Genomic DNA, 12,535 nt, shown 5'->3' on the forward strand with positions numbered 1-12,535 from the left:
ATCTCTTCACCCGGATGAAATGCTTCCACTTAAGATTCCAGAGTTTCATGCTGGGTTTTCTCCACACCTACTCCTGAATGCTAAAACCTCTCTGATTTTATCTCAAGCCAGTAACTATTCTAGTTTACATCTTTTTTGTTGCATCTGTAGGATGTTTATTTCCCTACATGGTCATATTAAGTTCTTGAGGCCTTTAACTTTGAATAAACCTTTTTTTTTATATGCTAAGCTAAAAATCAAAAGAATCAAAGGAGATAGACATAGATATGATACTAAGTAATAGTACCAAGAGAGTTGTTTGAGAAGTTTGGTCATAAATACTCCCACTGTGAAAGACCAGCTTCATCTTACTTTAACGCTCAAGTCACCGCAAACTCCACAGAGCGCAAAGTGAACTTACAGCGTGTTCCTCACCGTTTTCTTTCGGCATTAGTTCAGCAGATGATCCCACTGGTGGCTGGCAGCTCCAGCTAAAAGCTCAGGCGCACTCTATTTTCTCAAGTCCAAGGGAACCAAATCAAACCCCTCTTGATATTATTTCTTCCTCTGCTTCCGGCACCTGTGGTTTGATCCCTTGTGCCACCCAGGCCCACCCAGTCCAATTCTCAGAGGATTGCCGCAACAGTCTTTTAACTCATCTCCCCACATTAGCTCTTTTCCCCTCCAACATACTTTCGAGTTCAAGTGTAAGTGAGAAAACCAGAATAAGTCCATCTGTTGATGGAGCCCTCAGGTTTCTTCGGCTATTTTGTCTCCTTGGCAACGCCCCACCATGCTGGCCCGTACCTTCCAGCTCTACCTCGGGACTAGCACCGGGGTGTCCACTGCCCGAAAGGATCTTCCCTGGGATTTCTGTGACCTTTCCCGCTGAACTCCTACCAGGGAGCATGGTGGCTCAGGGTGCAGGCTCTCTGTCTGGGCTCAGATCCCAGGGCTATTACTCATTTGTTATGTGGCCTTGGGGAAGTTCTATTAAGTTCCCAATGTCATGTTTCCTCCTCTGGAAAATGAGAACAATAACAGCAGCTACCTCAGGATTACTGTAAGACTGAAATGAGTTAGCATATAATAAAGACCAGGAAAAAGGCCTGGCAGACAGCAAGTACCATCAGAGTGCTATTATTATTATTATTATTATTATTATTACTATTATTCCCTTTGATCTCCCTCAAGGAGTTCTCTGGCCCTTCATATCAGTTTGCTCTTCCTATAAAATACTGCATGTTGTACATTTCCTTTACAGCTCACATTTCAAGTGCGTATATTTTCACTTAGTGGTATTTCACGATGGCAGGAACACTGCTGGTCTCGCCCAGTACTGCACTGGAAACCCACCTCAAATACAGAATATACTGAAATACTTGATCAATGAATTAATTCAAGAAAAGCATGACTTGGCTATTAGAGGTGTGTCCTGTGCAGACATCTCGAGGACAATACTGTTGCTATAAACCAGGAATAATAAAAGAATAGTGCTGATTTTCATATAAAACACATACTTCTCAATTTACTAAATTTACTAAACGTGTATGTTTCAATAGTTAATCATTTCAAATTGGACATCCATAAATCTCTGTATCTATGACAGATTTCCAAAGTGTTTGGCAGTAAACTATACTTTGTTAGGCCTAAAATGATTTAGAAAACAAAACTGCCTGATCTCTTCTTGAAACACATTCAAAATATCATAAACCAGAGCTTGCCAAAGCTTCAAGACGATAGGGGACTCTTAAGCATTTTAATACAACAGAGCCATAATCTTTGGCCAAATATCAAAGTTCCTCCCAGAGGTAATGGAGTGTATACCAAAACAATGTTTCCAATATGAACTACTTTTTTAAAAGAAACCATTAGGGTGTCTTCATTCTGAAATCCTAGATGCCTGTTTGAAAATAACTTCTGTTCATTATGGAAACAACACTGACTCACAGAACAAAATATTACAATAATATCTGGAAATTGCAATATGCCAAATATAAATTAGCGATGAGAAGCCAGGTCCTAGAAGTTAATCTCTTCTTAACCTCTTATTTCTTAAAGATCAATAATATAATGGACATTAAGAAAGACCTGCAAGAGTAAAACATACATGAACCTTGAGATAATCTTTCTTACAAAAAATATTTAATGAATATGGCACATGATCTATCAAGTATTTCCATCTATAGATTCTGAATTGTATGTCCTTTTTATTCAAAGCTGTTCATCGTGGCTGGGGAGAAGAGACTACGGGTGAAGCGTTTGCCTTGCATGAGCCCAACTCGGCATCATCCTGGCATCCCATGTGATCCCCTGAGCGTGCCAAGAGTGATCCCTGAGTGCAGAGCTGGGAGTAAGCCCTGAGCACCTCTGGATCTGACCAAGAATCAACAACAAAAACAATACCAAAACAGCAAAAAAAAACCAAAAACCAAAAAACAAAAAAAAAACACCAAGTCATTCCAAAAGGCAAAATTCAATTGAACTGTATGTTCTGAGTCAACACTAAGAAACAGGAGGGAGTGCAATATCGAGCAAGAGAGATGGAAAGGAGTCAAGGAAGGAAGACTCGGGAAGATTGAGGTTCCCCCCCAAGGAAGGAGCCAATTGCGAGGGGCTCTCAGAATACAGTTAATACGACATCACTCTTCTGCTACTTCCAGTACAACTTGCAGATGGTCCATCACCTTCTTGGTGCTACTTGGTGGTGCTACAATCAACTAGGCCTTGGGGACAGAAATTGGAGCCTCGCATACATAAGGTATGCAGTCCAGCTCTGAGAGCTATCTCCCAGCTGTTTTACACACTGAGACTGACAAAACATTTTATAGCTCAGTTTTATGTGACAATTGAGAGAAACTATATAGTTGCCAGTTACCAAACACTAACCAGGAAGTTACAGTGAAGGCATCTATGTAAATGATAAAAATCTATAATAATCTCAATATAAAATAAAATAAATAAAATCTCTAATTAATTTTAATAATATAAATCTTGGGCTGGAGCAATAGCACAGCGAGTAGGGCGTTCGCTTTGCATGAGGCTGACCAGGGTTCGATTCCTCCACCCCTCTTGGAGAGTCCGGCTAGCTACCCGTGGCGTATTCGATGAGCAATGGGATGACAGTGACAGTGACAATATAAATTTTACTCTAAGTAAGGAAGATCATTCCTGACAACTGTGATCCTGATCCAATCAGTTAAAAGGACCAGAGAATAAAACTGAGACATCTCTGAAGAAAAAATTTCTATTGACTTTAGCTTCATCTTCTGTCCAAGAGCTCAGCCTTGTTCTTTTTGTGGTCTGTCCTATGATTTCATCCTTGCTTCCTCAACCCCTGCGCAGAATCAAAGAAGCCAGTTCCCAGAAGTTAATCTCTTCTTAAGTATGTGCTTCTGGTCCTATTTCTCTGAAGGAACTCTGAGCTTAGGCAGATATATGGTTGAAATTTAGAAGCAGCTAAAGATAAATCATAATACATTATCTCACAGGTTCTTAACAACCCTATTATTCTCTATGGAAATTTTGACCTATTCATTAAAATAAGTTTGCTTTTGATTTAATCAGCAGTCATCCAAAGAGTTTCAAGTTATCAATGGCAAATAACATAGGATACTTTGAGGTTTAAAATCTCTTTGGTTCTAAATACTGCTGTTAGTTCAAGCTCAGAAGAAAATGACTGAATTTGTTAACTTAAGTATTTTCATATTTTTATTGGCCTTTTCACTCTTAAACATATTTTCTTCAATGATCATTTTCATAAGCAAGCCCTCAAATTATAACAAAATGTCCACTCTTTTTTATTTTTTGGCTTTTTGGGTCACACCCGGCGATGCTTGGGGGTTACTCCTGGCTCTGCACTCTGGAATTACTCCTGGCTGTGCTCAGGGGACCATATGGGATGCTGGGAATCGAACCCGGGTCAGCCGAGTATAAGGCAAATGCCCTACCGCTGTGCTATCACTCCAGCCCCCACAAAATGTCCACTCTTGAGATTAAATACTTCTTAAAAGAAACAAGTATCATCTTGAGTCAGTTTTAAGCAGCCTGTAGAAAAAAAGCAAAAGCCTGACTTCTACACAGTGTCCATCAAACAGACCACCTGGCACGGAGGTTCTAAGGAAGAAGAGGAAGGTGGAGGCACTGACACTGAGCAGACGTGAGGTATCTGCATCGCAAGGACAATAAAGGAAGAAAAAGAACCGGGTCATTAAGTGGCGTCCAGATCAAGCTCAGGGAGCATTACGCCCCTGAGACGTGTGTCCACTGGGGAAAGAGTGAAGTGGAAACCTCTTTCCACTTCATTTTAGTGAAGTGGAAACCTCTTAGACTTTGCAAACTAGATACACCTGCAATGACTTCCAGGTCTGGAACAAACCAACCCGCACATCAGTACTTACTCGAATTCTGCCAGGTGAGGCGCAGAGCCAACATAAATAAGATCATCAAACTCCCTAACCCTTTGACAACCACTGATACTTCTTTCATTCCAGGCAGCCAAACTGGAAGTCTATGGATGTCGCAGATGACTGTGACCTCCACCGCCCGAGCTGAGGGCTTCTGAGCACCACAGCACCGGGGTAGCGGCTGCAGAGAACCCAAGGGTGGTGGGGCAGGTGGAAAGCCCTCCCGACCACATGTGGTGCCGGGGATTAGAGCCGGCTGGCCCGTGCTGGTACCCTACGAGCTGCGGAACCGCGCTATTCTATTGCTATCCAGCAATACTGTTCTGCAGAGGGATTATGTCACAAGGTTTACCCGGCTCTGAGTTCACTTGGGCTCATTTAGGTAGAAGGAAAACATAGAGATCAAGAAACATCTGGGATGATTGGAACAATTGTCCCTCCCCCCTGAATACTTCGGGCTAGAGAGGTAGTTCAGCAGGTAAGGTGCTTGCCTTGCACACATCTGTCTGGGCTCTATCTCTGGCATCACATGTGGCTGTATGTAAATGTGTGTGTGTGTGTGTGTGTGTGTGTGTGTGTGTGTATGGCTGGGTGTGGCCCCAAAACAAAACAAAGGAAAAAAGAAAGCCTACACAGAGTGGGCACTGGCTCAGTCATCTGAAGGGACACTCCCTAGGCTCCCAGACACAACACAGAGAGAAATAAAGGGCCCTTTTGGGCACAGGATGAAGATGTTCTAAGAACCCAGCAGAGGGTGAGTTTGGGAAGACAGGCACACTCCAAGTCTGCCGAGCTAAGACAGCAGGACCAACGATGGCCACCAGCTATGGATGATCATGAGAACCAGTGGAATTGCCATGCTTTGCCTGGAGTGGTTTTAGAACTGGCTCAACTTGAAAATGGGAAATTCTTTAGAATTTGTAATAGCACGGCAGGGGGCAGGGCGGGGGAGAACATTTGATGCTCCTGAGACTGACAATGCTCCTGAGAGTGATTAAAAAGCCCCCAAATATGATAGGAATTTAAAACAGTTAACACCACTAAAACTATACATTAAATAATAAACTAGAGCAAAATTTTTCTTAAAAATACCACCAGAAAATTATTGAGTCTTTCTAGACTTTTGGCAAATGATTAGATCTATTAATTCGTTTGTGCTATAGTTATCTCGAGTTGACATAGTTCTCTTAAAAAAATTAGAAAATGTATTCCTTACTCCCGAATGAATTAGCGGATCCAACTCCAGGTTGCACTTATTATATTCCTTTCTCTATAGTATATAAATTGAAAAATTCTATATCGTGATGCTAAGGCAGTGAATTTGAGATTGTGAAATATGATAGACCTTATATATAGGTACAGAAGTCAATTTTAGAAGATCTGTTTCTACATTGAACTTCTCAATTTTATTTTTAAATAAATAGCTAAAATTCTCTCACATAGCTCTTAAATACATGCTTTTAAATGCTATTGATTCTTCTTCTTCTTATTTTGTGTTGGGCCCACATCCGGCGATGCCCAGGGGTAACTCCTGGCTCTGTGCTCAGGGTCACTCCTGAGTTCAGGGGACTGTCTGGGGTCCCAGGGATTGAACTTGTGCTGGCTGCATGCAAGGTAAGAGCCCTGCCCATTTCACTATAAAAGCTATTTCAACATTGGGAATACTTTTAAAGAATCTGATGTAGATTAGAGTCATTGTCCAGAAAAGCATGAATGTGTGTGTGTGTGTGTGTGCACGTGTACATGTGTGCAACTATGTTTTTATATATGACTGCAAGAGATTCACAGAACTCCTGATGCCCAGTCATAGGCCTGATGGCGCTGGGGTTAAGAGCTGCTATTTTAACTGTCAAATTTCGTTTCCTTAGATGTTCATCCAACAAGCCGCAGAGATTTCACAGCTCAAAGACCGACACATGAGAGAGATATAAAGCAAACTTACTTGCCAGATGTGTTGAGAGTACTGCCCGCGACAACACATGCCAGAGATCCCCCAGACAAAGGGGCTTAGATCTACTGTCTCTGTACTTCACCGGGTGAGCAGATTGTGTGAACATTATAAATCTTGCAACTGATCATCTTTCCAGAATTTTGGTAAGCCTGTCAAAGTTAATTCTTAATATATGTCACTTCATTATAAACCATAATTTGAAGCAGATGGACTTGATCTTTCCCTCAACGGAAAGAAGTTTACCAACTTCTAAATGAAGACATTAGATTAACTCCTCAATTCAAAATATACTCTAAAGCTATAGTAATAAAAACAGCGTCGTGCCAGAATACAAAACACGTTCAGTAACAGTGAAAGCCTGCAAGCGAAACCCCCACACACACTTTAAGCAAAGCAGGTCAGTCTCTGAGCGGGGAAACTAGTCAGTCTCTTGCCAAAGAATGAAGCTGGATCCTTACCTCACAGCATACACAACAGTTAATTCAAAAGGGATTAAATATCTTGGCATTAAACCAGAGTCCATAAAATACGCTGAGGAAAACACAGGGTGCACTCTGGGGGTGGAGAAAGGGCCATAAATTTCTCTACCAAAAGGAAAATGTACTATTGTAAACATGCTCTTCAGCTATGTAGCAAGAAAACCACACTGATATTAGTAACTTTCTATTTCATTCTTTTCTCCCTCCTTTCTGAATTATATTGTTTCTTTGTTGTACTATGTATATATGTTGATAACTACTCTCAACTTTTTTTTTAATTCAGAAATGCACGATCCTTTAAAAACAGGAAGGAGCTGGACCTGAAAGATGGTCCAGTGCAGGAGGCGCCTGACCGCAGGCCCCAACCTGGACTCGATCTCTGGCACCCTCAGGTCCCTTGAGCCCACCAGGAGTGTTCTCTGAGCAGCACAGAGCCAGGAACAACCCTGAACACCGCTTACGGACCCCCAAAACACAGATGCTTAGGTCTATATTAAGATTTGGCTTCTTTGGAATATATCACCAGCAAAAGCCGGTATATCTTTTAAAAATCCGTCAGTCCTTTTAGGTCACCAGTATCATTAGCTGGACATGGCCACCATCTGCTTTCTAGTGTCTACTTTATCTCACCCAAATTTCTGTCCAGGGGTTTGAGCAATAGTACTCTTCATGAAGAGTTGGTTATTTCATCCTTTGTATTCAAACAAAATAGCACGTGACGTTCTCGATTACAGCAACAGTCACTGCAGTGTAATGGTGCTTGAGTTTTGCTCCTCTGCTGCTTCTGGGCTTATCTGAGAAGTGGAATCCTGTCTCCTTCCCCCTGCAGACTGAGGCCCACAGGGTCAGGCAAGCGTCTGTAGCGGGGTGGAACCCTCGTGAACTACAGTTACGACGAAGCACAACCCAAGAAATCTCACAAGATACAAAGAGTATCCCGCTCAGCCAAGGCGGCCAGAAGGAGAGACAGCAAGGAATGGTCATATCCCGCTCAGCCAAGGCAGCCAGAAGGAGAGACAGCAAGGAATGGTCTCCCTCCTGGGTGGGACATAGAGAAACAGAGGAAGGAAACAGCAAACGCCCAAAGGCAGGAGAAACTGAGAACTGGTGGCGAACAGGGAGCACCCACAGCAGGGGATGGACCGTGGTGAGGGGACGTGGACACTGGTGGGGAGTGCGGTGCTGGACTGCTCGGTCTGACAGGTGCTGGGACCCTGTGAGGAAAGATTCATCAGCTCTCAGTTGCACCCTTCAAGAAATGAGGGTTCGTAGGCAGCACAAGGGTTGAAGCACAAGCCTTGCATGAGGCGGCCACAGTTCTGTTCCCTGACGCCAGCAGCCGAGCAGCACTGCCCGGCCAGCCCAAGCACCAGCCATCAGGCTTCACAGCCAGGCTGAGTGATGCTAGGAGGGGCCCCTGGATGCCCCTCCCTCCAAACAACAGAACTCTTCCTTTATTCAGAGTTAATCCAAACTATTACTTCCAGATATAAAGCGCATCACAGTAGACAATCCTCAAGTTTCTAACGTCACCAGCTTCTTTTCCTTCTCACGGAGGTAACAAAATGTGCTTAGGATTAGACGGTTTCCCTAACACAAAAAGTCCCGATCTTCAGGCCTGTAGGTATCAATCCCACAGGCCTGACTGTCCCTTCACCAGGACATTCATTCACCTTTTTGTTGGCTGAATCCTAAGACCCGGGTGAAGCAGTCGCTAATGAGGCCAGAGGTGGAAGTCATTTAGCCCCCCACACCTCCAGAATTGAGAATCAATCCTCAGTTGGAAAATAAGAATAAAACGTGATTTTAAAACTACAAAAAGAATCCAGGGGAGGAAATTAGCTGAGATTGTAGGGCACGGGGTGTGCCCGTTCTGCCCGAAGGGAGAAAATAGCCAAGTGCTGTTGTTGCTGTTGTTTCGAGGGACATCAGTAAAGTGAAAGCATGATGTGAAGCCATGCTCTGAAAGCATGACTGCATGTGTACACGCATGTAGATGCATGCACACACATGACAGAGCACATACTACTGATTCGTTTCTTGTGTACTTATAATCTGCTATTAGTTGAAATCACAAAATAGGAGAGAAGCAACTCACCATGCTTTCCCCTGGAAATGTCCACATATTGACAAAGTCTGGGGTGTGTAATGGTCTTCAGGATTTGAAAGCGCCCTAAAATTTTGATAGAATTGGGTGTGAGCGGAAGCCCATTGCTTCCACAGACATCATGAGGCAGAGCCGAGGCGAAGAAGGTAAAGGCTCCCATCTCCGCATCCTTCAGGGGAAACATGCTCCGTCACAGCCCAGCCAAGACGACCTGGGGGAAGAAAACCAACACAGCATTCAGGAAGTAGGTTCTATGTTCTGCCTGGAAGGAAATGCCACTCTAACAGTTAAAAGAAAATGTGGATCTTAGGTTAAAAAAAAAAAAAATCAACATTAAAAAAAAATCCCAAGTTAATAGCAAGGAGGAAAATCCACTCAGGATGATTACACAATCATACTGCAGCTCCAAATAAAAACGATTTAATGATGACATGAAAGCATGTACTCCTTCAATGACAGGAATTCCCCAAGGGATCACACGAAGTTCTGCTATTTCTATTCCATCACTATGTCTCTGCTTTTCATCTAAGGTTTAACTAACCCACAGGCCTCTAGAAACTTTTTGCAGAGTCAGGAAAGTTACATAGATACTAAGCAGAAACTTAAACGGGGGTGGAATCTCTGAAAATCGAAGTTGAAACTTAAACCAGCTATTAGAAGGTGCTGTAATACTATCATTTTTGCTGTTGCTGCCGTGCCAGATTATTAACATGTGATGTGTTTCACAGCCCCGACAGCTGTTGCTGACTCCGGTTTCCAGACTGAGAAGTGGACTGAGAGGCAGACACTCCTGTGTGGATTCCATGGGGCCCGATCCTTCCACATGGAATCCAGAGGCCTGGAACACCACGGCCTGGAGACAGAGAAACTGGCTTCAGAGCCAGTGAATCAAAATGACTTATAAAAACAAAACCAACTCTACCTCATTTAAAAACATTTAAAAATCTGTATCACAACCCTTGAAAAAAAATGCTGTGGAAAAATACATTTCACAAAAGAGTACATAGGAATCAGTTATATATGTGTTTCTGCATATATATGCGAAGGTTATTAATTCTATTGAAAACCAAGGAATTGTTTATTAAAACCACATGAGGATTTAGTCACCACATAATAAAAATTTAGAAATCTGACAACATGTGTTAGGAGGTATGAAAAAAACATCTTTCCCTTTACAGTAAGTGGAAATGTAAACTGGCAAATCACTTTGAAGAAATCATCTGGCACTATTTGCCACCCCATTCCTGCAGATACTCACACACACAGACATCGAGTACAAACACAATGATACTGTTCCTAATATCAGCAAACTGGAAACAACTGAAATGTCCAGAGATGAGTGGCTCAAAAATTAGATGGAATAAACACAAAACAATCAGGATACATAGCTACGTGCTATGGCACGAATGCTTTTTACTTTGGAGGCACGGGGGCCGGGGGGTTAGGGGCTGGTAACAGTCAGAGAACCCGGGCCTCACCCTTGCAAGGTGAGTGTTCTACAGCTGGGCCATACGACCTGGCTGTGCTTCTTAGAAACAGAATATTGAGTGGCTGGAGCGACAGCACAGTGGGCTGGGCATTTGCCTTGCACACAGCCGACCTGGGTTCAATCTCTCACATCCCATAGGCTCCCCCAAGACTACCAGAAGTGATGTTTGATTGCAGAGCCAGAAGTAAGTCCTAAGTAATGCTGGGTGTGACCCCCCCCAAAAAAAGTAAAAAAATAATAATATTGGATAGGGTAAAAAAGTCACACAAATTTTATGGCAATTTTCATTAAATTAAAAAAATTCAGAAATAAATCTACACAAGGTAGGTATATACACAGTTTTTGTTTGGGGGCAACATCTGGCAGTGCTCAGCGTTAACTCCTGGCTTGCACTCAAGGATGCTCCCGGCCAGCTCCGGAGGCCACAAGGGGCACCGGGAACCAAAGAGGACGAGCTGCGTGCAAGGCAAGTGTTGAGCTGCTTACAGTTCTGCTGCTCACACATGAAGGTTACATACATACTTGGTGGGTGGTGGAGAAGCCAACGGGTTAACACAGCTGGGTAAGGATGGGGCGGGAAATCATGAGAGCTACAAGCAAGGTCTGAAAAGTCATTCAACAAATATTCTGAAGCTCTTGTGTTTTTTGTTTGGTGTTTCTCAGCTGGTGGGAAAGCAGCTGAGAAAAACAAAACAAAAATTTCTATCCGCAGAGAATTTGTAGCTCAAAAGTTTAAATTGGTGGTGGTGGGGGGGGTGTACGGGAAGGGGCAAAGACGCTCATTTAATCATGAATAAAGCCTTTGACACATTTTTTTTGCCCCAAGAGAATAATAATATCCCAAAAGGATAATAATAATAAAATAAGGGCCATTTACTTTATATGCTTCCCCTTAATAATTGTCACAAATAAAATCAAGGACATGGGGCCTATGAAAAGCAACCCCTGACAATTTTAAAGTGACCTTCCTGAGCCCGGCAAGCTACCGAGAGTATCCCGCCCGCACGACAGAGCCTGGCAAGCTCCCCATGGCGTATTCCATATGCCAAAAACAGTAACAACAAGTCTCACAATGGAGATGTTACTGGTGCCCGCTCAAGCAAATCACAAATCGATGAGCAATGGGATGACAGAGACAGTGACAGTGATATTTTTAATGAATCGCCACGAGAAAGTTACAGACTTACAAATTTTCGTGATTGCGTTTCAGTCATTCAATGCTTACGTTTCTGTCATCAACGATCGAGTACCCACCCCTCCACCGGTGCCCATTCTCCACCACCAATGTTCCCAGCATCCTCCTGCCACCCCCACCCCACAGCCCTGCCCCCGGCCTCTGTGGCAGGCACCTTCCCTCTTACTCTCTCTCCTTTTGGGTGTTATGGTTTGCAATACAGGTAGTAAGCGGCCACCATGTTCGGTCTACAGTCTACTCTCTGCACGCATCTCCCATCCGGAGCGAGCCCTCCAAGCATCATTCACTTGGGGGTCCCTTCTCCATCCCAGCTGCCTCTCCCCCAGCATGTGAGGCGGCCCCCAGGCCGTGGAGTGGTCCTCCTGGCCGTGGTTTTCTCCTGCTGCACCTGGGGAAGTTGACACTTCATTTACAGCGGACTAAAGCTTTGGAAACCAGAGGGGCTGCGGGGAGGGAAAGCAATCAGGGCACAGAGGGGTGCGGAGAGGGGGCAGGGGTCCTCCCCCTTGAGCCCCTGGAGGCCCCGATGCAGGATGCAGAGCTCACGTGCCAAGGGCTGCCCACAGTGTGCAAAGGAGCGGGGGCGTGCTGCCCCGGGAGGACAGAGCTCTGCAGAAAGCTGTCCTGCACCTGCTCCTCCCACACGCCCCCCGGCCCCACCCCATGGGACACAGCAAACTGGGGCGCCCCAGTACCTGCCTCTGAGACTGGGGGTGCAGCGGGCACAAGGACTAGGGGACGGAGCCCGTGCCCAGGGCCGCTACCGCCACCGCAGCCCGGTGCAGCAGGAGCTGAAACCCGCAGCTCGGAACCCGGCCGGGAGCTCGCGCCCGGCCCGCGGCTCTGACAGCTCCCGGCTCCTTCCCCGCCGTCAAATCAGCCGGGCCGCTTCCTCTGACGTCACAGCTCCGCGACGCGGCCCGGAGAAA

At 44.5% G+C, this 12,535-nt stretch overlaps 1 protein-coding gene across 1 annotated transcript in view; it reads right to left on the minus strand.

The window, feature by feature from the left end:
- The window catches only part of TBCK (TBC1 domain containing kinase), a 154,760-nt gene extending 142,272 nt beyond the window's left edge, over positions 1–12,488 (minus strand). The window contains exons 1-2 of the mRNA XM_004612696.2: positions 12,302–12,488; positions 8,914–9,133 (exon numbers count right to left, since the gene is read on the minus strand). Of these exons, the coding sequence (XP_004612753.2) occupies positions 8,914–9,106 (193 nt within the window). The 5' untranslated portion in view covers positions 9,107–9,133; positions 12,302–12,488. The remainder of the gene's footprint in view (positions 1–8,913; positions 9,134–12,301) is intronic.
- Between the last annotated feature and the right edge of the window lie 47 nt (positions 12,489–12,535).

This window comes from Sorex araneus, chromosome 6, assembly GCF_027595985.1.
Source record: "Sorex araneus isolate mSorAra2 chromosome 6, mSorAra2.pri, whole genome shotgun sequence".
In the NCBI taxonomy this organism is placed as follows: Eukaryota; Metazoa; Chordata; class Mammalia; order Eulipotyphla; family Soricidae; genus Sorex; species Sorex araneus.